General features: G+C 39.2%; 1 protein-coding gene across 1 annotated transcript; it reads right to left on the bottom strand.

Annotated features, from left to right (window-relative positions):
• Nucleotides 1-496: 496 nt before the first annotated feature.
• LOC127811789 (uncharacterized) lies at nt 497-25,548 on the bottom strand. Its single transcript, XM_052351960.1, has 7 exons — nt 25,183-25,548; nt 25,025-25,096; nt 24,386-24,553; nt 23,737-23,907; nt 23,185-23,394; nt 1,887-1,975; nt 497-1,483 (listed from the first exon to the last, which is right to left on the bottom strand). The coding sequence occupies exons 1-7, from the start codon at nt 25,268-25,270 to the stop codon at nt 821-823; spliced, it is 1,461 nt and encodes a 486-aa protein (XP_052207920.1). The 5' UTR covers nt 25,271-25,548; the 3' UTR covers nt 497-820.

The following is a 25,548-nucleotide window of genomic DNA, read 5'->3' as shown; positions in this document are numbered from 1 at the left end:
AGTCAACCAAATATTATAGTTAATATTGAGTGAACAAACTGTAGGCTTCAATCGATTGGGGAATTCTTATGGTCAACCAAACTTGATTAAAGTTAAAGACCCATTTTCTTTTGTCTAAAATTTAAAAAATGTCACTCAATTAATAAATAGGATCAAGGAATACTTTTTTTTTTTATCAATTTTATTAATTTTAAACTCACATGCTTGTGACCAAAGTGGAGAAAATGTTCATTAAACTTTACGAAGAACGGTAAAACTGAAACTGAAGGGTAAAACTATATAAAAAATAACCCCACTTCCTACCTTAGGAAATTCTAAACAGAAGGGTAAAACAGTACAAAAAAGAACTTTCTCTTGACATTATTAGCCCCGAAGATACACTCCTCTGGGCCGGGAGCCCCCTTCTAATGATTGATGTTTTGGAATCTCGTATGAATATCTCTGCCTACCTACCTGCAATTCTGATCATGAATTTCGCTTGTCCATTATGGTATCATGATCAGGGGCATTCTACTATAATTTTCATTGCAAAGTAATGCTAATTTATCATGATGTTTCCTATCTCACTTCCCTTAATGAATCCTGGCATGTTTATGAAGCTAACAACACAACTGGCTCAGGAAACACTGATCAGAATAAGGAAACAGCAAAGTTGGAGGAGACAATCTGGATCTAGTACATACTGAGACAAAACCCAGGCCCTCTTTTCCTGGTAGGTCTGGTTACATACCACAATGCAATTCTAAAATGCCAGAAGAAACACGCATAAATTCCACCACAAAAGAGAAGCTGTAAGAATCAATCACTGGAAGGTTGCGGCCTAATCCAAGCGATACGCGTCCCCGTACTTGCCCCTCATATTGCGATGGTCAAACTTCGGATCCTCATAATGCGTTACCTTCAAGTCGACAGGTTTCTGTTCCAAACCAACCGATCCAAAAACTACTTCACTTTTGTCACGTTGGCGATGCTTTGTTCTTTCTTTCTGGCTCTTGGATCTGTATTGGGAGTATGGAGGTACCTCCCCTGGTCCGTAGAACTCAGCATATTCTTGTCGTTTTGAATATCTATGTTTGGTTGAGACAGACGGATCTTTGAAGCTGGAGGATCTCACTTTGGGGGGCTTCGTTTCTGAATATTTTTCACCATCTTTTGGAGTATGGACTTGCAGGGTTTCAGGAAGAGGAGTGGAAGTTCTCTGCTTTTGAACTAACGGGGGCTCAGATTTTTCTTCAGGCATTATGAGAGAATCTTTCAATGGAGTAAGGCCATTCTTGGAGCCCTTGTTTCTGAAACCGAATGGAATAAAGTGGAGAAAGATGCTGGCTAATGCTTCAACTGCAAGCTTGGATAGATCAATTATGAGCCTTCCAAAAGAAGGCCATCCTGCTACTTGCTCCTCTTTTATGGTTTCTACAATAGGAGTGGGTTTCTCCTTGCTCATTTGGTCTTGAGATTCACTTTCTGGTTGATTTTTTTGCACCTGTATAGGATGGATTCAGCAAACACAACAGGAAAGCATAAAAAGGAACATTCATGGAGTATCTTCTCATCGGGGAAAGCCTCATACAACATCTGTATTATAGTATTCCTATAGGGTGACAAAAGATTAGGTGCTTGAACTTTCATTACCAAATCAAACAGCTTCAAAATACTACATCCATAGGAGGGCTAACTTCTATAATTGGTCCGCAAACCTGGTACACAAAATAGAAAAGAAGACTAACCGCTTATATGATATTTTGCAAACAGGTTGCCTTTTTTCAGAAGATTATAGGAAAAATAATGATATTGGGATTTCCTATGACCATTCTGGTTGAATTGACATTTCCATCTGTCTTGTCAATAAGCAAATAAGGAGGAAAGCTGCAAATTCGAAGCATTACCTCTTTTGACAAAAAAGACGGTCCAAGTCCCTGTTGAAGCATGGATGAAACATATCCTAGCAAGACAGCACCAATAACCATATAGACATCTGTCAATTATAACCAATAAAACATGTCAATTTTTGGTAGATTATACAAATCTGTGATTGGTACTTAAAACTTTGCTGTAGATGCTTCAGAGCCTACAAATATTTATTCAAAGAAACAATGTATATACACATTACACACTATATGCAACTTAATCTGTCCTATCAATTGAAGTGATATTGCAGATAATCCGTGTCAGAAAATTATCATGTATAGAAATGACATTTTACAACCAGCTATCGACTAAGAAACAGATTAATAGACACAGATACAACTGTTAACATAAAATAGAGGGGTTTGACAAAAATTAGGACACGAATCCAGGGCGGGGAAGATGGCAAAAAATTAAATCTATATTTTATGAGCTATGTCTATAATAGAAGTAATATTCACATAAACATTACAACAAAAATTTGAAAGAAAAATAAATAAATTCACAAGTAAAAGGAGATCATAACCTAACACGACATTACAATTTAGAATGCAGAACAATATTCAGTTCATGACAAAAAAATAAAAAATAAAATATTGTTAAATTCCAACCTTCAAGTATTGTCACTATTAGACACACCGCATGGTGTGTGTTTTGAGATGTCTCAAGCATTTTTAGTAATGGATGCAATACAGTAAAAATTTGGCATGTATTTTGATGCAACCAACTGGAGATGTCAAATGGGTTGGCCCAACCCAGCCTGTCTGAACGGGTGGCCTGGGACTTTTGAGTGTTGGGCCATGCCATGCCACCATGTCAGGGCCACTGCCCACAAGGTGGCAGCCCAAAGGCCTGACTCATGTGGGCCAGCCCACCAGGCTCTGATAAGCCCTTTGTTATGTATTAATTATTTTTATATAAAAATGTATAAAATAAAATTGATTTATATTGAATCTCAAGACTACCCCATTAGTAGCAGTGCTAAAACTTTGACAAATATGAATTGATTTATGTTTTGTAATATGATTGTCATTTTGCTGATATTTTTCATTAGCCTAGGCTCTATTTCTTCTTTGTGTGAGCCAACTTAATACAAAAAACACTTTCTATGGCTTTGTGCACTCCTTTCTTCTCTTATTTTCTATACATTTTTGTACAGAAATATATATTTTAATGAAGGATTATATTTATAATTACAGAAAATACATATTTTTTATCAGACTTATGGTCCATGTCATGCTGGGCTGCAGGCCTCATGACCCTCAGCCCAGCACGGTCCATGAGTCTACAACTTGGGCTGTGCTTGTCAGGCCGGGCCTAGACACGACCTATTTGACACCTCCATGTCAAACTAATAAATGTGATAGATTTGTATCTAATTTAGACATTTGATCCATATGACAATGTCCATGCTCCCTAGCTGAGAGGTCCATACCAAGTTCGATATCCTTCGGCCAACACTATCAAGCATTGTCATGGGTTTACTTTATAACTTAAAAGTCTTAAACAAGGGGGCATTAAAAATGCAGTCAGTTTTTTGCGTTCAATTTCATGGTTGGTTTTCACATTTTTACGTTTTGTCCATTTCAATTGGGAAAGATTACAACTGAACCTGTCGTTTAATTTTGTTGTCAGTTATCAGAAAAGGAAAACTGAAACTGAAAACAGCATTTGATTTTCTTATTTGTGTTTAATTTTTACTATAATTAAAGGGCTCAAATCTTTAGGAAAAACCAAACTTGATCTATCCAAGAAAAGACATTGTAAACCCTGGCCATGAATCACCAGCAAACTGGGAATAAACAAATCTGAACAGCTCTAGTGCTTTAAGCAAGTCCACACTTACCTTCAAGAAAAACTGGTAAAAGTGAAAAAAGAAACCCTTGAAGAACTTTTTATTCCAGTCAAAATGATTTCAAGCTTGAAAAGAACAAAAATACAATCAGAGCAATAAGCTAAAAGGCTCTCACATTTTTCACTACCAGTCAACGTAAACAATTCATATCTAATGTCACCGATTCCTCAACAACAGGGACCCAAGATTCTAATTAGTCTATGGATAATAAATGGACAAGAAAAAAGGATTCAACTGTTGTGAAGGGGAATAACAAAACCATATACAAGAAACTTGTGTAGTTAAACTATTTACTTGCTAGGAACAGGCAAATCCTCAAATAACAATCGCCTTCTATTGCACAGCCAAGTACTATATCAGTCATTTATAGTTGGCAAGTTGACAATGGACAAGAGCACCATTTCTTGATTTAAGTTTCAAGAATCCATGAATAAAAAATCTGGAAGGTATACCAAGTCAATGCACTCAAGCAAAAGAAGAAGACCAGGGGAAAAAGACAGGAAAATGAAGACAGCTACTTGGGTGAATTTGAGCAGATTAGGAAAACATTAAAAATCAGAAAATATAATCTCTTCAAGAGGAAGGGGGAAAAAAAAAAAAAAAGAAGTTGACTAATAACTTTCTCTAGTTAGGATGTGTAGAATAATGAATGATTCTTCTCAAAGCCATGGTTGTCCTGTGGTTGCTAATGTACCTCAATTATTACTCCCTTCTTCCCTCCCTATCTAAAATGATCATATGATGGAGATCATGAGTTAGAAGTTTAGGATTTGAACTAAGGATTGTTAGGATTTTAATGTTTACTAGGTTTAAGAATTTAAATTTTATCATGCCATTTATTTTTTATTCTTATTAGGGTTATGCTTATTTGCATAGCAATAGGGATTGGTTGTAAAATCAAATATATAAATTGATACTTGGGAATATTGATGCTGGATACAGATTACTGGATGCACTCTTCTTGCTCTTTCTATCTCCACTTTTTTCTTGCAAATTTGTTTGTTAATTGATGTTTGTCCTTAATGTTTTAAGAACCAGAAAGAACATCGAACCAGAAAGAGAAGAGGTTCATGGTTCTATGGTCAGAACAGGGTTGAAGCAAGGCCAGACAGGTTTTTATTTTTATTAAATAAATTTATACAATAATTAAAATTATGGTTAAAAAATAAAAAATAAAATTTATCATATAATTATACATTTAATTTAATATTTAGGTGCACTGAAACAAATACAAACTTTAAAATTAAAAAGTAAATAAAACAAAGAATAAAAAGTCCCTCTCTGATCTGAAGATATTTTTCTATCCAACAAAATTTCTCTCCCCTATTATTAATTTGCTACCATTCAGGCTGGTCACTATTCCCAAATTACAGCCTCATAAATGCACCAACCACTTCTCTTTCTTCCATACGAATTCATCTACTGAGATATCTATTCATCTTCTGCTTTATCCCACTTCTCTCAGTTAGGACCCTAGGGATATGCTGAGGGTAATCTTGTCTTTTGCTTACGCAATGTAAGGTGGGTAAGCTGTTGTACCTAGACTGCTACTCAAAGTTGTACCTTGGCGGTTATTTATGCCAAGGAATAGCTATAAAAGCTACTCTTAACAGAATGAGAAAGGCACCGAAGCATATTTGAAACAGAACTCTCTCTCCCTCTTGCTTCCGCCTCCCTCTGTTCTTTCTCTTCCCCTCTGCATCTTTCTCCCAAAATTTCCCCAAATTCTGCTCTAATCACCTGTCACGTCCAGAGGAATTGACAATTTGGTATCAGAACAACAATTCTCGGCCTAGATCTAGACTCAATCAGCAACAACGATGGCAGATGGAACCTGGATGAAGTCTGGAGTCACAGCTGCTGCAGGTGACCACCTCTGTGTCGAAGCTGCAGAATTGGGTAGGAGTGATGGAAGAGATGATGGAGAAGAAGATAAATATGATAGAGAAGAGTTCGCATGCAAAAGCAATGCAGATGAGTGCAGAGGTCAGCAGTTTGTGCGATGAAGTGGGTAATCAAATTTGCGATCAGATACAAAATTTCATGATGATGTTCACCCAACAAAATCAGGTGATGCTGTCACCTGATTTTCCTCCCAGGAAAAGGACTGATCCAATCCTTCCCGGACTTGGACCAGCTCCTAGAGCAGCGGATTCATTGGATCTAGAAGCAGAGCCTGCCACCAGCGGAGAGATTTATGAGGAAGGATCTCCAGGAAGAAGACATGGAATTCAGGTTACTTCTAATCAACCTCAATTTCCTATGCCTAAGCTCGATCTCCCAATGTTTGAGGGTCATAATCCAAGGTGGTGGATAAGACATTGTGAGAAGTGTTGGAAATGTATGTCCTAAAGACACGTTTTGTTTAATTTATGGTAATGATGTTTCTTTTAGTCAGTTTATGGCACATATATTATTTGCATTTAATTGTTGGAAAAGTGTCCATGCTATTAAGTAAGTGATTCATGTGATGGGTCGTTCTTCACAGTTAGGCATGAATCATGGGTACTTAATAAGCAAAAAAATATTACTCTTGATCTTTTGATAGAACTAGGCATTCTATCATGATAAGATCATTGTGCAATAGATCCTAATGGAGGATGGCTTGCCTTAGCCAATAAACAGTCCGTTTACTCTAATTATACAAGCGCATTTGGAATGCGTAGAGTGGACCTGTGATAGAAGCTAATGACAAAGTACTAATTATCATGGAGCTAGTCTATCACTGCTACTACGTGGACGAGTACTCTAATACTTGAGTATTAGTTGGTGGTCTAGTGAACCTAGAGCTATATTCTTAGATTCACTGTAGGTGAGGTCTATCAAAGATCAATAACCTTTTGAGTTGGGAGTATGGTTTCTAATTAGCTAAGACAGACTAATACAAGATAGTTTCTGTGATTCACCCCCTTGTGATTGTCCAAGAATAATCAAATAATCCAGGGCCCTGGGAACGTGACTTAAGAGTGTATGCTTCTGGGTAGCTCCCAGTGATAAGCAAGTACATTCGAGTAGTCACGGATTATTGGACTAGTGATCTAAGGATGGTAGAAATCATTTAGAGAGGTGTTAGTACATTATTCCTTTCTAAATGATGGGTGTTACGCAGAGGGGTATTTTCGTCATTACACTAGTAAGTCAAAGACATTGCATATGCAAAATTATTCGTGGGGTCAGTGTTACCATATGGTGATAGTTGGAACACTTAGAATGACAAAATATAGCTACTAGGTAGCAGGGATATTTTGGTCATTTTAGAATAATTTGTCTTTTGGTCCCCGAGGTAGCTCGATATAACTCATATATTATTTAATACATTTGGCTTGTTGGGTGAATTACATTGAGAGAGAATTATTTTATTCAGAATGGTCCATAATTAATTGGGCTAGAATAAAATAATAGTTCATTAGTTTTTTAATTAATTAATTGGGCTAACCCAATTAGAAAATTAATTAAATGAACTTGGCTCACTAGGGTTTTAACCCTAGGGTTCTCCCTATATATATTCTCTCCTTGGTTGTTTTTCATCTAAGGGTTTTTTTTACTCTTCTTCACCAAAAGAGAGGCCACGAGTTTGAGTCATACCTTTGGAAGATCAAGAGAACGTTCAAGTTCTGATGCGAAGGAGCCGAAGGATTGCAGGACAGCCGTCATCTCCACCACGCGAAGAAGCTCCCGCCCATCCTCCTCCTATCGCTTCATTCCGTCCGGTAATCCGAAGGAAAAGTAAGTTTCCTAGATTCTAATCAATACGAGGAAAGTTTTTATTTAAAAACGCTTCCGTTGCATGCTATGTATCCTCGTGATGATCCTTCAAGAAGCCGTTCTTATTATATCAAGTACCAGAGCAGCAGAAAGTGACCCTAGATTTGGAATATCTGAATGATGTGGCGGAGTCTTGGTTCCAAGGTTGGAACAGATTACATTCTGACAGCAATTGGGCAGAGTTTGTAGAAGGATTTTGAACCAGATTTGGTGATCGCAACTTAGTAGATGTGGTGTAAGAGTTCAATAAACTGAAACAAGAGGACACTGTCCAGCAACATCAGGTAAGGTTTGAGGAACTCAAGTCCTTAATGATCAATCTAACCCCAGTTTAAGTGAGGCCTATTTTGTTTCAAGCTTTATCAGTGGCTTGAACAAGGAATTGAGACCAACATCTAAAATGCTACAGCCTAAATCAGTCCAACAGGCTGCAGAAAGTGAAGATAGGAAATGGTGAAGATGGGCCATACCTACTGTTCAATCCACGGGGAATTTGAATCAGCCAATAGGAGGAAAATCTGGAATCATGGTGCAGAGGAGACAGGCAGGCCAACACTTCAAGTGTGGAGAAAAATATGCTCCTGGACATCAGTGCTGGAAGCAGTTGTTAATGTGGGAAGGGGATGAAGAAACAGAGGAAATAGAAGAAATTCAAGAAGAAGAAGAAGTGGCCAGATCGGGTGATGGTGCAACCTCATTGCCTGCCTTGCGAGGTCTGGTTAACAGTAAGACTATTAAAGTGGAAGGAAAGGTTTGGAATCATAAAACTTATGGTGCTAATTGACAGTGGGAGCTTGGCCAAAAAGCTAGGATGCAAACTAACCAGCACACAGCCACTGACTGTGAATGTGGTGAATGAAGAAAAAATGATCAGCACATCTGCTTGGGTAAATTTCCGTTTGGGAAATGCAGGGAGAAATGTTTGACAGATTTGAGATTGCTTAAGCTAGGAGGGTGTGATGTTCTGTTGGGAGTTGATTGGATGCAGACCCTTAGTCCAATCAGCTTTGATTTCAACAAGCTGGAGGTTACCATTACTAAGGATGGGTAGTTAATAACACTGGTGGGATGCCTAGATGTAGGCTCTTGTAAGATGATGACAGGAAAAAGGCTGCATAGGTTACTGAAAACTAAACTGGAGCAGGTGGCACATTTTTTTCACTACAAGCCACTGATGATGGGAGAAATGCAGCAGCCTTCGGATAAATTGATGATGTTTGATAGCAGCCAAACTCAACCTATTTGGCAGGTACATGAAATTGATTCCTTGCATATACTTTTGAATGAGTACAGGGACCTCTTTGCAGAACCCACATCTCTGCATCCTCAGTGATTGTATGACCATGCCATACCACTAAAACCCAATTCAGAACCAGTCAATCTTCAGTCCTATAGATACCCACCTAAGCTAAGGACTAAAATTGAAAACCTAGTAAAAGACATGCTTCAACAATCAATCATACAGCCTAGCCACAGTCCTTTTGCTTCTCCAGTCCTACTTGTCAAAAAAAATGATGGTTCATGACGATTCTGTGCTGACTATCGTCAACTAAATGCCATAACCATCAAGGACAAGTTTCTCATTCCCATAATTGAAGACTTACTTGACAAACTTAAGCATGCTACCGTTTTCTCTAACTAGACCTGAGAGCCGGTTATCACCAAATTCGAATGAAATCGGAGGATATTCACAAAACAGCATTTCAGACAGATCATGGGCATTATGAGTTTAAGGTCATCCCCTTTGGCCTCACTAATGTCCTAGCCACCTTCCAATCTTTGATGAACCATATATTTGAACCTTATTTAAGGAAATTTGTCCTTGTTTTCTTTGACGACATCCTTATCTACAGCCCTACCTTTGCCAAACACCTCAATCATTTGTATGTGAAGAAATCAAAATTTACTTTTTCTCAAAGACAGGTTGAGTACTTGGGACACATTATTACAGCCCAAGGAATTAGCACTGATCTGAAAAAGGTGACTGCTATGCAAGAATGGCCAAGGCCTGCTAATGTGAAGGCTGTAAGTGGATTTTTGGGGCTAACAGGTTACTACCGGAGGTTTGTGAGGGGCTATGGGATCATCAGTAAGCCCTTGACCAAGCTGATAAAGAAAGACAACTTTAAATGGAACTCACAGGCAGAAGAAGCCTTTACAAATTTGAAAAAGGCCATAAGTGAGGCTCCTGTCTTAGCCCTGTCAGACTTCAGTCAACCCTTTATTTTGGAGACAGACGCGAGTAATGTTGGGGCTGGGGCTGTTCTTATGCAGGAGGGCCGAGGTTGGAACCAGCCCTCATCCTGGACAGATGGGTGATCCATATACAAGGGGCTCCTTTCACTCAAGTGTTAGTTCAATGGACTCAACTCCATCCGGACAAAAACACCTGGGAATACCTCCCTGATTTGCTCCAGCAATTTCCTCAAGCACTTCAGCTTCTTTCCATTTCTTGAGCGCAAGAAATTTTAGAAGGGAGGGGGGGGGGACCCTAGGGATATGCTAAGGGTATTTTTGTCTTTTGCTTACGCAATGTAAAGTAGGTAGGTAAGCTGTTGTACCTAAACTGCTACTCAAAGTTGTACCTTGGCGGTTATTTGTGCCAAGGAATAGCTATAAAAACAGAATGAGAAAGGCACCGAAGCATATTTGAAACAGAATTCTCTCTCTCTCTCTCAATCCTTCCTCTTGCTTTGGCCCCCCTCTGTTCTTTCCCTTCCCCTCTGCATCTTTCTCCCAAAATTTTCCCAAATTCTGCTCTAATTACCTGTCAAGTCCAGAGGACCTGACATTCTCTCATATACTTTTCTGTTTGTATTCCCTTCTCTCTTGTTTTTCCTACCTGCCACAACTCTTTCTCCCCCCCCCCCCTGCCCCAAAGCACTAATTACTGTGTCTTCTCCACCTTTTCGACGAGTTTGTAAACTTTTTGATGTCCTTGCAGGTGCCAAAAATGAACGTCAGTTGCAAAAGCAAAACTGGGTTCATCAAAGGGGGTCATGATTTGTGAATTCATCTTAGACTCTAATTGTGTAAAATCATTATGATTTTGTTTAGATTTTCTCTGTGAAATCAGTTCAACATTCACTTTGGTTCACTCATTTCATGCGAAGGGTTGGGTGATTGAACCAGCCCAGTTCTTCCAGTTTCCAGTTCAACCACTTGTTCAAGTGTAAGACCATCAGTTTTCCAGTTAGCCGGTTTTACTCACAAAACTGAACCGGCCACCATCCCAATCCTTGGTTGAACCGGCCGGATTGGTCTGGTTCTTAAAATATTGTTTGTCCTTTATCTCATAATCTATATTCATATTTTCTTGATAATTTCCCTTCTAAATCACTTTTCCAATACCATCCTAATCCGCATGCCTACAGAAACAATCCATTCTTTATTTTATTAGAATGATAACTTCAGGATTTGGCAGTGTATTCCCAAATTGAATGACAAGCTCTTATTTAACTTGGCAGCTTGTTCCCAAATTAATCTACTAAGACTTTCGCAATTTGGTGAAAGAAGATGATTTGCTGTCTTGGCAGCAAACAATTTGATTTGAATGTCCAACTTTCAAGTCTCATAGAGATTAATGGAGCAACAATTGGTTTTCACCAGATAACTCCACTAATTAAAATTTTTATTTGTGGGGCTACAATCAGACTGTCATGTGTCAGACCTGTGATGTGCTTGGACATGGTCCAATATGTTAGCCTTCCATGGCAAAACATTGACAAGCCATCACTACTCTGGCACAAAAAGATGTGGTCTGTGTCCATCCAATTGGATAATAGAAACACTGGTGGGGTCTGGCCATCTGGCAAATACCTAGGTAAGGGTATAGGCACACAATACAACTCGGGAGCAAGGCTATAAGAATACAACTTCTGTAGACATGGTTGTGTTTGTATGGGACTGGAAGATTAAGACAAAAGGTTAAACTTGGAAAGTTAGTTGGATAAGTATTTGCCAAGAGGGCAGCTTGACTTCAAGCAGATATTGTCTTTCAGTTGTATTAGGAGTAGATTCTTTGGGATAAGCTTATCTAGAGGATAGTTTACACACTCAAGTTCTAGCCCATCTTGGATAAAGCCCAAGTCTGGTTGGGTTTATCCTTATCGTTGGTAGGACCAAGTCTATGAGGAATGAATTATTGTCCTCTATAAATTGGGTGGATTTACAATAGATAGTGAACTTGATTTGTTAAGATATTTCTAGCCCTAGATCTCTCTGGCACATTCTAGAACGTGCATATACTATGTATCTACAAGTTCATGCATGGACTTAAAAGAGTCACAGACGTATGCTTTAGTCATGAGGCTATTAAGCGTCCCAGGTTAGAGAGTGGCAATTTTAAAACTACGAGCCTAAGTTTACCAAACACAAATATGAGACTTAGGGAATCTACATGAAAGCAATTTTAGGTGTGTATGATCTATGAGAGCTTGTTGAGAAAGGCTGTGTGCAACCAAAGGATGAGTCTACCTTGACTCAATCTCAAAAGGAGTCATTACAAGTCATCAAGAAGAAAGAAGATAAAAGCTATGCCATGCATCTATCAATGCATGGATGATCCTATGCTTTAAACATTTACCAATGCAACTACGTCAAAGGAACTTTTGGAGATGCTTCAAAACTCCTATGAGGTGTTAATAAAGTGAAGAAAGTGCACCTTCGGACCCTAAGAAGTGAATTCAGAGTGTTGCATATTAAGAAATCCAAAATGATTTCAGATTATTATTTCAATAGTGTTGACCATTGTTAATCAAGTAGATATGGTGAATACTTGAATGACGCAAGGATTGTTGAGAAAATTCTTTGGTCTTTGGAACCCAAATTTAATTATGCAGTGGTTTCTATGGTAGAATCAAAAGACTTGGATTCACTGAATGTTGATCAACTCTTGCAAGCGCACCAGGAGAAGGTTCAGAAAAGGACAGGAAAGACCTTTGGAGCAAGTAATAGAGATGAAGATTTCTTTAATGGATAAAAAGGAAAATTACAGAAACATGAAAAGGCATTGTGGCATTATGAAAGATGTAATTGAGGTGGATGAGAAAGATGAAGAGGCAGTCACCATGCTGTAAGCAATGGAGAAAGAAGGAGACATATATCAAGTAAGAGGGTATGGAAGAGGATCAAATTCAAAGCCACATTGGAAAAGCTATGATAAATCTCAATTTTAATGTTATAATTGTCACAATTATGGTCATTATCCATCTAAAGGTGAAGGGATTTGACTAAGGAAGAAATAGATCCTGCTTTGCATTTGGCATACAAAGGAGAAGGACCAGATAGAGAAAATAACACATGATATCTTGACACAGCTGCAAGAAAACATAAATGGGAACAAAAGCATGCTCAAGAAGCTTGACAAGTTCGTGAATTGAAAAGTCACTTTTGGAGATTCTCTCCAATTTCAATGAAAGGAAATGGTAAAATTTCGGTTTGTTTGAAGAATTGGGCACAACAACTCATCTATGATGTTTATTAGGTTCCTAATATGAAAGACAACATTTAGAGTTTGGGACAACTTCCAGAAAAAGTCCATGATATTTCAAATGAAAAATCATTGTCATTAAATAAGAGATTGAAACACATTGATTGCCAAAGTTCCCCTGTCAAGAAATTGCACATTTTTTTATATGTTTGAAATATTGTTTTGAAGATAAAAATCATAATCTTTCAACAAGAGATTAAAGAAATTGATTGCCGAAGTTCCCATGCCAACAAACTGCATTTTTTCTTTTTTCTAAATATTCAAAGTGATATGGCAAAATGTTCGAAATCTTGTTCTGAAGATAAGAATTTCCTTGAGCACATAAGATGTGGATATCTAAATTTTGGAGTGCTAAAAAATTATTGGCCAAGAAGAAGATGGAGGGAGGATTGCCCTATTTTGATCATACACAACTTTGTGAAGGATGTCTCTTTTGCAAGCAGTCCTAAAAAAGTTTCCCAAAAGGGTTGAACACAAGGGAAACAAAGCCAGTGCATCTTGTACATGCAGATGTTTGTGGACTAATTTTTCTAACAAAATGGTATCAGAGCCAAGTTCTGGTGACAAAGAAAATATAGTGGAGAATTACCTAATTTTACCAAATACACTACAAGACTGAAACTTCCAGATGAAGGAAATTTTAGGAGTATATGATCTAGAAGAGGTTGTTTAGAATGGCTATGTGTAACTGAAGGATGAGACTACCTTGACTAAGGAGACTGAAGGATGTTAATTAGCCTCGTTCCAAAGAGCTAAGAAGACTGGCTCTAGCTTAGGTCAATGTCATGAGAATGATTGAATAATAGGGGGCGCAAGTGTAACTAACAATTGTAGAATGTAGCGGGAAGATTGGTTAGTTAGTTAAGCAAGTTGATTTTAAATTTTTGTAAATAAGGCAAGTGGCCTTTGACGCCTAAGGATGGGCAAGAGCAGTATATATATCTCTAATGCCATCCTCCCAAACTACTTAGAGAATTATCAATACATTCATTCTCTCCCACCATTTCTCTCTTGATCTCTTTCTCTCTCTTTCCCTCTCTCTTCCCTTCAAACCTTCTGGTTCTTCTACATTCCTCTCGGCTAAAGAGGAATTCAGTTTGTCAGAATCGGAGTTCTGACAATCTGGTATCAGAGCAGATCTAGGGCTGCGATCTCGTCGGAATTCTAAATGGCTGACGGCACAAGGATGAAGCAAATGGAAGCTCAATTGCAGCAAGTCACGGCGGCAGTGTCTGACATGCAGATGCGGATGGGTGGTCTGGAATCGTCCATGGAGGTAGTAGTGGAAAGGAGAATTGAAGACGCCATGGAGCGATGGAGGGATGAAAATCAAGAGCAACACAATCAATTGTGTGACCAGATGCAAATGTTTATACGCATGGTCGTGAGTTAGAACCAGGTGAGGCTCTCACCGGATTTTCCTCCACGGGAGAGATCTGATCCTATCCTACCCGGCTATAATCCGCCGTCCCACGTAGAAGGTGCATCTGAATTCGGGGGGATCCAACAATGGTAGAGGATAATCACGAGGAGAGGCCGCAAGGCAGGCACATAGCTCCCCATCCACATGGATTTCCAACTCATAAACTGGAAATACCAATGTTCAATGGGACGAACCCAAGGTGGTGGGTGCGTAAGTGCGAGAGGATGTTCAGCTTCTATGGAGTGCCGGAGCAGCAGCGTGTGACTCTTGCAACAGCATACCTAAACGATGTAGGGGATGCATGGTTTTAGGGGTGGATCGGAACTAAGGAAGGTTGCCGATGGGCAGAATTTGTAGAGGACCTCTGCGAGAGGTTTGGAGATCGAAATATGCTAGATGTGGTCGAGGAGTTCAATAAACTTCGGCAGGAAGGAACGGTGCAAGGATATTAATCGAAATTTGAGGAGCTTAAGTCCCTCATGATCATTTTGTACCCCTACCTGACTGAGGGATATTTTGTTTCCAATTTTGTGAGTGGATTAAGTGAAAAATTAAGGCCCACTGTCAAAATGCAGCAGCCAAGAACGGTTAAGCATGCCGCAGAATGCGCACGGCTTCAAGAGCTAACGGTAGAAGCATTAATGAAGAAATAGATAGTGAAGATGAGGGCCTTGAATGTGGGAATGACTTCGATGGGGAACAAAGGAGTATGAAGAGAAGGAAGTAAGATGATTCAAGGGAATGCAGGTGGAGGACAATCCTCTGCCTTAACTCCAGTGCCTTTGAATAGCGGGAGGTTCGCCAAAAAAAAAAAAAGAAGAGCAGGACTGTTTCCGTTGCAGGGATCCGTATACTCACGAACATCAGTGCTGGAGGCAACTCCTACTCATAGAAGGAGATGAAGATATGGAGGGGCAGGAGGAAGAAATGTTGCCTCAAGGTAGTGAAGAAGGGGAAGAAAACATAGAGATATCTCTCCATGCCCTCCGAGGTCTAGCCAACAGCAAGATCATACGAGTAGAAGAGAAATCCAAAGACCACCGATTAATGGTCTTAATTAACAGTGGAAGCACTCATAGCTTCCTTGATGAGGGGACGACCAAGAAGTTAAAATTGACGGGGACACAGCCCTGTTAAGTAACGATGGCCAACGACAATAAGGTGATATGCTAATCGGCGTGTGAAGGGTTCTACTGGGAGATGCATGGGGAGCCTTTTGAAGTTGATTTAAGATTGTTGAAGTTACGAGGGTGCGATATAGTCCTAGGTGTGGACTGGATGAAGGACGTGAGCCCTATCAGCTTTGACTTCAATGCAATGGAAGTTACATTTGAGAAGGATGGCAGGAGATTGACACTCATAGGAAGTCTGAAACCAAGGGTCTATAAGATGATTACTGGGAGAAGGTTGCAGAAGGTCTTCAAGTCCAAATGGACTCAGGTGGCCCAACTGTTTTCAATTGAGGCAGTGGAACATGGAGAAGGGAACCCCGAGTAGCCAAAAACAGAGATTACTACCCAATCTCAACCTTGGCAGGAACACGAAATAGACTTCCTTAATAAACTCTTGTTTGAATTTAAGGACCTGTTTGATGAACCTCAAACCCTGCCACCTTACCGACCTTTTGATCATTCTATTATTTTAAAACCAAATACTGAACCCATCAATATTCGGCCCTATAGATATCCTCCTAAACAGAAGGTAGAAATCGAGAACCTAATTAAGGATACGTTGGCTAGGTCAATTGTTCGGCCAAGCCAAAGCCCCTATTCCTCACCTATACTACTAGTCAAGAAAAAAGATGGGAGTTGACACTTTTGCATAGACTACAGCCAACTCAATTCCCAAATTGTGAAAAATAAGTTTCCTATCCCTATAATCGAAGACCTCCTTGATGAGCTTAAACACGCCAAAGTATTCACCAAATTAGACTTAAGATCAGGGTACCATCAGATATGTATGAACCCTGATGATATCTCTAAAATAGCCTTCTCTACTCATCAAGGACAATACGAATTCTTAGTAATGCCCTTCGGTTTAACCTACGCCCCACTACCTTCCAAGCTTTAATGAATCACATATTTGAACCCTACCTCCGTAAGTTTGTGTTAGTATTTTTTGATGACATCCTCATCTACAACCCTTCGTTTTCGTAGCACCTCACCCATCTGAGAACTATTCTAAAGGTCATGAGATTCAACCAACTGTTTATTAAAAAGTCTAAGTATTCTTTTGCCCAACCAAAGGTAGAATACCTAGGATATGTTATATTAGGTGCAAGAGTCAGCACTGATTCTACCAAAATAGCTGCAATGTTATCATGGCCGAGGCCCACATCAGTAAAGGCCTTGAGGGGATTTTTGGGCCTCATAGGCTACTACAGGAGGTTCGTTAAAGATTATGGGGCTATCAGCAGACCACTCACCAATTTGCTTAAAAAAGAAGAGTTCTGGTGGGATGAGAAAGCAGAGGAGGCATTTGAGAGGCTTAAAAAGGCAATGAGCGAAGCCCCTACCCTAGGTCTTCCTGACTTCTCCAAACCCTTCACTCTAGAAACCGACCCTAGCAGCACTAGAGTAGGAGCAGTACTATCCCAAGAGGGAAGGCCCCTAGCTTTCATTAGCAAAGCTTTGAGTCCAAAGCATCAAGGACTCAGTGTCTATGACAAAGAGCTGATGGCGATGTTAATTGTAGTTGACAAATGGCACCACTATATGGAAGGTGGACAATTCATCATCAAACTGACCATGAGAGCCTCAAATTCCTCCTACAACAGAGACTGCACACACATCTACAGAAGAAGGGAATGGCGAGATTAATGGGGTTGGACTACATTATCCAATACCGAAAGGGGAAGGAGAACAAAGCCACGGATGCACTGTCCAGATGTATGGAAGAAGCACTGACGGCCTCCATCACAACGGTGGTACCTGACTAGTATCAGGAGGTCAGTGATAGCTATGCACGAGATGAATGGGCTAAAGGCATAATGGAGCAGCTTATTGTAAATCCAACCTCAAAGCCTGGGTTCACCCTCAAAAATGGAGTACTAAGATACCAAGGCAGATTGGTAGTGGGAAATCAGGAGGAGTTAAAGGGCAAGATTCTGGAGACACTGCATGGCTCTCCTCTAGAAGGCCATTCTGGGGTGCAGGGTACCTATCAAAGGGTAAAACAGCTGTTCTTCTAGCTTAAGCTCAGGAAGTACGTTGTGGACTTTGTGTTGAGATGTGATGCATGCAAGAGATGCAAGCACGAAATAGTAGCCCAACCCGGGTTACTCCAGCCGCTACCCATTCCTACCCAAGCGTGGACCAATATTTCAATGGATTTTGTGGAAGGATTACCAAAGTCTGAAAGCCGGGATTGTATACTAGTGGTGGTTGGTAAATTCACTAAATTCTCCCATTTCATTGGCTTAACTCATCCTTTCACTGCCCAGGAAATAGCCCACATCTTGATAGAGTAGTACAACTACATGGTGTTCCCCAGACCATAGTGTCGGATAGAGATAAAGTCTTTACCAGTCTTTTCTGGAAGGAGCTGTTCAAGAGCTTGGGAGCTAAGTTACACATGAGTTTAGCCTATCACCCGAAATTAGATGGCCAAACTGAACAAGTGAATCAATGCCTAGAAACGTACTTGAGATGCCTATGTTTCTTACAGCCTAAGGGATGGCATCGCTGGCTATCATTGGTTTAATGGTGGTACAATTTTTGCCACCACAGTACCATCAAAATGACCCCTTTCGAGGCCTTATGCGAGTATAAGCCACCTCTATTGCCAGCATTATTAGGGGAGATCACCGTGGAGACAGTAGAATCCTACTTACAACAAAGATAACAAGTGCTACAGGTATTGAAAAAGGAATTGGCCAGTGCTCAAAACCGCACAAAGCAGTTTGTTGATAGAAAGAAGATTGACCGGGAGTTTAAGATAGGCGATCTAGTCTACCTAAAATTCAGAAAGACCCACAAACAAACCTTGGTCCCAGGTCAAAGCTCTAAATTGAGCCCCAGATACTTTGGCCCCTACCCTATTGTAGCAAGGATCAGTAGGGTAGCCTACAAACTGCAGCTACCACCGGAGCCCCAAATCCACCCCGTGTTCCATGTTTCGCTTCTGAAAAAGTCGATCAGGACTCATGTAGCAAGCACTGCTCCACCCACTCCCTTAATTGAACCTATAGAGGTTCCGGAGCCTGTAGTTATTGTGGACAGGCGCATCATACACCGACATGGGGCCCCATTGATGCAAGTTCTGGTTCACCAGTCCAATCTCCATCCGAAGAACAACACTTGGGAGTACCTTCCCCAGCTACTTACTCAGTTTCCGAGAGTGGCTGGCCTATTGTGAACTTCTTGAGGACAAGAAGTTGCTAAAGGGGAGGGTAGTTGTCATGAGAATGATTGAATAATAGGGGGCGCAAGTGTAACTAACAATTGTAGAATGTAACGGGAAGATTGGTTAGTTGATTAAGCAAGTTGAGTTCAAATTTTTGTAAATAAGGCAAGTGGCCTTTGGTGCCTGTAACGCCCCGCTCCCACTTACGAGTGTTACTCGTGAACAATCACCCGAATTGTCCACCTGCCCAGCCTTTGGCGAAGGGTGGACCATGTTTCAAGACGAAACGCCCTAGGTGGGAACGAGGCTCGTCCTTCCCTTCGCTGAATCCCATGATTCACTAGCAGAATTGGGCTTTAGCCACACCGCATTGGCTATGAAGAAAATCTCATTTAGACGCTCAATCGCCGTTTTCTCAATTATTATTAATTCTTTTCCTATTCAAGAATTTTTTTTTTTTTTTTCTGGGCTCCATAAAATCACCCTTCAAATCAATCCATTGATTGATTACTAAATTTGGAGGAAAAACTCAAATTTTCAATTTTCCAAAATTTCGGCATTTTCTCCAAAAATGCCTGAAAAATCCATTTATTTTGAAAATTCCTCCGGGGCCCAAAATCAATTTAGAAATGCCCCTTAATTTCCCAAAATTCCAAATTTCTTAAAAATTTGGCCAGCGGGGCTCGCTGGCACTCCGGGGCCTGCGCGAGGCCCCGCTGGCCGCTGGGCGCTGGCCGCGCGCGCGGCTGCGCGCCTGCCCGCGCGCACGGCCGCTGCCGCCCGCCCCCGCGCGCGGCCGCTGCCGACCGCGCGCGCAAGGCTGCTGCTTGCTGCCCCTTTCACTTCTCTTTTTTTTTCTTTTTTCTTTTTTTCTTTGGGCTTTTAAAACCCATAATTTCCAGAAAAATAAACACCCTCAATTTGCCTCAAATCCTTCACTTATCTCCTTCCAAAGCCTCATTTCATAAATAAAATCTCTCTTATTTTTATTTATTACAACATACTTCAACATCTCAAAAAAAATAAAACTTCACCAAAGCTTAGGCTTCAACATGCCATAGGCCATAATCCAATACCTCATTTCTAAATGGAAACATACATTCCCAAAATATAAAATACACACATGCTCTTGGGCTTTAACAAGCCATCACCATACAAATGAAATTACATCTCATAAATTAAACATAACAAGATAGGCTTCCATAAGCCATAACATGCACTTGAATGTTCTTTCCATTCTTCCACATCCATTCCACCATTTCATTTACTTTACCATGCTTTCACAACCTACATGTGAGGGTAAAAACCTCATGAGCTATTAAGCTCAATAAGGGTGCAATGCCAAATAAATATGAACATAACAAGTTATATGATGCCAAATGCATGCAAGTGTGGCTAGGTTTCTTTGCCCTCACAACCCTCCAAGGTTAGAGGCATCAACCCACCATTTCAACCATGTTCTCAAACTAACCTATGGCCATAAGTCTCATGAACATAAAAGAACATGCCAAATGCAACATGTACATTATTGAAACATATTTACCACCCATTGCAAGGCCACCCTCCCATGGGGCCATCCCTTACCTCTTCTTGAATATTAAATCTCCATTTCAAGAGAGCTTCCATCTTCATTTTCTCCCATCTAAAATGGCATTCAAACAAGAACTCACTTTCTTTGGATAAAAAAACACTAAATAAAGAAAGGAAGAATGCACTTACTTGATTTCTTCTCTTCTTCTTCACTTTTTCTTCCATGGGAGACTTTCTTATCTCCCTTTCTTTCTTTCCTTCTTCATTTCTTTCTCCAAATGGCCAAAGGAAACCAAGACTTCCCTTCTTGCCATTTTATACTAGTTCCCTCATATTTCAAGAATGCATCCTAGCCATTAGATTTATTTGGTGAGAATAAATCCTCACCCTCCAAACTAACACAATCCATGGCATTAAGTCTTGCTTAAAATCCACCATTGGATCTTTTCTCACTTTACAAGACAACATCTTAGCCATCCAAAGGAAGCACAATCCATGTGCTTTGCTAGGTTTTAATCCTAGCCTTTGATTTAATTTGGAGATTAAATCTCCACCTTCCAATCATTTCTCTTTAAAATCTCTCCACCCATTTGGCAATCCATGCCAACTTCCAAGATTTAATGGCAACCCTTGGATCACTTTCCCATTTCAAGAATTAATCTCATCCTTTGAAATATCCTTTCTTTCCCATTTAAATTAATGGGACTATTTTCATAACCATCACACTTGAATGACATAAATAAATTTCTTTCCCATTTAATTTAATGGGACAATTTTCCACCATCACATGAGAGACCACTTTAAAAGACATAAATGCTTTCTTTCTCATTTAAATAAATCTCATAATTTCCAAAGCATTAATGGGAGACCATTTTCCCATTTTCCTTTTTGATTTATTTAACTCTCATATTTTCCAAGGCATTAATGGTGACCATTTACCATTTTCTTTTGGATTTTCTTTAATCCATATAATCATGCCTCTCATTAAATGCTTGAAAGACCCTTTTAGCATTTCTTTTTGCATTTAATTTAATCTCTCATTTAACTTGGACCACAAAATGCCATGTGTCACTCCAAGACACAACCTTGGCTTCCAAGTTCTAATCTCCTCCATCCATGTGGCATCACCACATTTATTCTCTAATATAGGGAAAAATTAATTACTTTACCACATAATTGAATATCCACCATTTTCCTAATATTCCATAATTAAATTCCTTTATGGAATTAAATTCCAAAATTCCCAAATACCCCTTGTGAATTTATTAATCCCATATATCTCCACATAAACACCAAATTGGGATTTTATTCACTTACATACCTAATTCCACATAGGAATTATTTCCAATTTACCAAAATACCCTTTATATTGGATTTCACTATCCAAATTACCAAAATACCCCTCTCATAGGGCACCCTCAATCTCAAGGATCCAACACCTTCTCAAGGGCATTTTTGGAATTTTTTTCACTTTCTTTCTCATTCTTTTAACACCTGTAACACCAGGTGTTACAGTGCCTAAGGATGGGCAAGAGCAATATATATAGCTCTAATGCCATCCTCCCAAACTACTTAAAGCATTATCAATACATTCATTCTCTCCCACCATTTCTCTCTTGATCTCTTTCCCTCTCTCTTCCCTTCGAACCTTCTGGTTCTTCTACATTCCTCTCGGCTGAAGAGGAACTCAGCTTGTCAAAATTGAAGTTCTGACAGTTAAGGCACTGTGGATTTTTTTCTAACCAAGGTAGTAGTTCCTCTTAAAACACTAGATAAGGGGTAAGAAAGTGTCATATGAATCATCTTACAAGACTGACTCAGAGCTGCACTAAAGATGCAAAAACACTTGTCAACCAAACGAAGTCATCCTTTATGGGTTAGGTTGGTTTGGCAGCTAGCCTACAAGCACTTTGTAGTTTGCCTTCGGTTGAGAAAATGCTCTAGGGTTGTTCAATTCTTTGGTTGGCCACTTACTAACCTAAACTGCTACTTTGAAGAATGATAAACAGCGGTCAAGCAAGATTGCTTCTATATGATGTGATGTTATTTGGAATTACCAAAAATGATGTCATCGTGTAAGGTAGCAAAATTAGTCCTCATTGGATACATAAAGAAGTTTTTTTTTTAATACTTTTTTGCCTTACAGCACTAGACACAATTTATATCAATTTATATCGCCATCATTGCTTTAAGTCTTACCTATAGCTCGATATATGTCATCTTAGGGGGATAGAAATTTACTTAAGATCAAATATTTGCTTTGACAAACATCTTCCTCTGACTCTATAGAGCTTCAATTTAATCATTTCACTTTTCTATAGTTGTGAATGTAAGCTTGGACTGCAACACAATTTTATTTCTCCTGTGAGGACAATGGTGAACAGTGATAATTATTAAATCACATGCATATCCTTTTGTTACAACTATGCGTTTTGTCCCCAAGATACTATAGTAGTAGATTATATGATAATTTATAATCATATGTGTAGAAAATATTTAGGGGAAAGGAAAACTCTACCTTTTCATTCGTGCATAGGATGTATATATACATATGAGTACAAGACATCTACCTCCTATAGAAGTCTACTCTATTTACAAGATATCTAAGTTATTTAAAATACAAACTAGCTATCTCTAAATTTTAGGAATACAATTTAAACTAAATTATATAAACTGAATTATCTTCTTTTTTTCACTATCTCTAACTTCCCTAGAATTTCGGATCCTTATCTTTGCAATATTCTCGGCCTGTTGGCCCCCCGATCTCTTATTTCCACAATATGCATGTTGTCACCTGGCATTGTTTATGTGCAGTAAAAAACAAAGACACTGCCGATGCAATATATCAAATAAATTTTATGGGTTCTTAACCTGTTGCAGAGATTGAACTGTCCTGGTAATTGCAATCCTCTTGGTTAAGAGAGATTTGCCTAAGAGCAGCATTCCCTCTATCAACAACTAATAATGAACAGGTAGGGCGAACATATATCACATCAAAGTCACTTGAGAACATTGCACCCTCACTTGGCCCATCCCTGTAACCAGCTACATTTGATTTCCCTCCAGCAATTGTTGTCACACCTGCAAACAAGATTTACAATTACTTTCACATAAAATACACTATCATGTAATTAATTCCAAAGTTGGTTCCAATAATCCAATGGATTTTTCATTTTATTTTCAGTAATGATATACAATTTGAACAATATTCTGGTAAACATACAGCATTTTGGAAGACTAATATATGCATGGGATCTGAACAGCCAAAGTAAAAGAGCTTCAGATTAGTATTATTATTATTCTGGTAAACATACAGCATTTTGGAAGACTAATGTATGCATGGGATCTGAACAGCAAAAGTAAAAGAGCTTCAGATTAGTATTATTATTATTGAGTAGGCGAACGGCACAAAAAAAAATATACCTCCTTCTCCTATTTTCCTGATGGCAAGATTTAAGGTATCAGCAACATATACATTTCCTTTATCATCCATGGTTACACCTTTTGGATGACTAAATCGAGCATCACTTGGTTTTCCATCTACATGCCCTGTGTAGCCTTGGAATGACCCAGCAACCAACCTTGCCCTGCTATCTGCAACAGCAAAAAAATAACCAAAAACAAACATTAAAAAGATAAAAGGCAACCATTTCTGTTAATGCACAAGCTGAAGAATAACCATTCACTTATCAAATAAATAGATAGTAAAGACAATGTAATAAGATTTCTCTTCTTAGACACTAGTCATAAGAATGGTGACAAAGAAAATATACACAAGAAATTATTCATTATTTTCGAATTTCAATGTATTTAAGAATTGAACAATGGAGGAAACAAAACCTTGGAATCAACTGTATCAATTATAAGTATTCAAAGCTGAACCATTCATTTTCACAGTAAAGAAAAGCTTGACACAAGAATGAAACTTTTCACTAGTTATTATTATGATTATTTTTTTCTCAATTCAATAAAAATGGGTATCATCAATTGCGGAGAGAGATTAAAACAAACAATATCAAAAACTTGCAGTCATCAGTAGGCAACAAATAGTAACAGTAAAGGGAAAGCTTACATTGAGACAATGGTGGGGTAATGCGGAGAATGTTGCTATTAACTGCATCAACAGCATAGAGTTCACCATCCTCTGAGACTCGGATTTTGTAAGGTAAAAACCCAAGCTCATTCCCCTCCACAACAGTTTCAACAAGGTACCCACTCTCAAATTGAAGGAGATTTCCATCTGTGTACATACAGTGGAAGAACATAAGGCTTATTTATATTTATAAACAAGGTCAAGTAGACACTTACCCGATGTAAGGGATCGAGATTATGTCTAACACATGTTCTCAAATTAAACTTTAGGCTATCAAAAATTCTAGTAATTTTTGAAGAATCTCATATTTAACACTGAAAATTTCAAAAATTTAACATGGATAACTCATATAACAGATACAAATCTCATTTGTTTCTACAAGTGCCATTAATCACAAATAATCTATGAATAATATCAGCGTTAGTTTTAGAATTATACATTTTACATTAGTTTTAATTGCTTAGACGTCCAGCCAAGTTCGTGAAAAAATAGCACACGAATGTAGACAGATGGCTGTATCCATGTGAGCATTTTCTTCCTCGAATGTCGAATACAGACACGATGATATAAACACCGGTAGAAAAAGGGGAAAAGCAGGAATTAGGAATTGGAACTTGCCTGAAAGTGGTATTTTGGGGGAAGACCTACTAGGCCATTTCAGAAGAGACGCCATTTGTTTGATCAAAGGTCCTGCAGGTGCAAATGAATGAATATGCATATATATTTAGAGAGAGAGAGAGAGAGAGAGCGGGGGGGGGGGGGGGGGGGTGGTTTACCCGCAGGAGCGGCGTCAGCCTCCTGGAATCGAAGAACACAAGTGACCAACAGAGTCGACAAACTCAGAAAAACAAAGGATTTTCTCATGGCTTTCCCAGCTCTCCAAACTCGGCCCGAGAGAGAGAGAGAGAGAGAGAGAGATGGGGGGATTTGAGTTTGAAGTGATTAAAGTAGTACTTTCGCACGAATGTGAACAGCACAGAGAGAGATTGCAGCAGAAAATTAATTCAAAATATGGTGTGCTGCTGCGCTCTCTCAGCTGTTGGGAATTGTTCCAAACACTGATGAATCCAGCGGCATCACCCAGCTTTCACTCGGCTTCTCCCCCTCTTGCTCCGCTATTTATCTTTCAATTTTCCATTTCC

Source organism: Diospyros lotus, chromosome 10 (genome assembly GCF_014633365.1).
Source record: "Diospyros lotus cultivar Yz01 chromosome 10, ASM1463336v1, whole genome shotgun sequence".
In the NCBI taxonomy this organism is placed as follows: domain Eukaryota; kingdom Viridiplantae; phylum Streptophyta; class Magnoliopsida; order Ericales; family Ebenaceae; genus Diospyros; species Diospyros lotus.
The sequence above is the reverse complement of the archived record's forward strand: the minus strand, read 5'-3'. Positions and strand labels throughout refer to the sequence as shown.

Bases quoted from the DNA above. Each gene is read 5' to 3' on its own strand.
- LOC127811789 (XM_052351960.1), bottom strand. From the start codon at position 25,270: ATGAGAAAATCCTTTGTTTTTCTGAGTTTGTCGACTCTGTTGGTCACT. The intron at 23,395-23,736 runs GTATATTTTTTT...TCTTGTTTGCAG, and splicing joins CAGGAAAATAGGAGAAGGAG to GTGTGACAACAATTGCTGGA. The intron at 1,976-23,184 runs GTTAAGAACCCA...TATAATTGACAG, and splicing joins CAGTTCAATCTCTGCAACAG to ATGTCTATATGGTTATTGGT.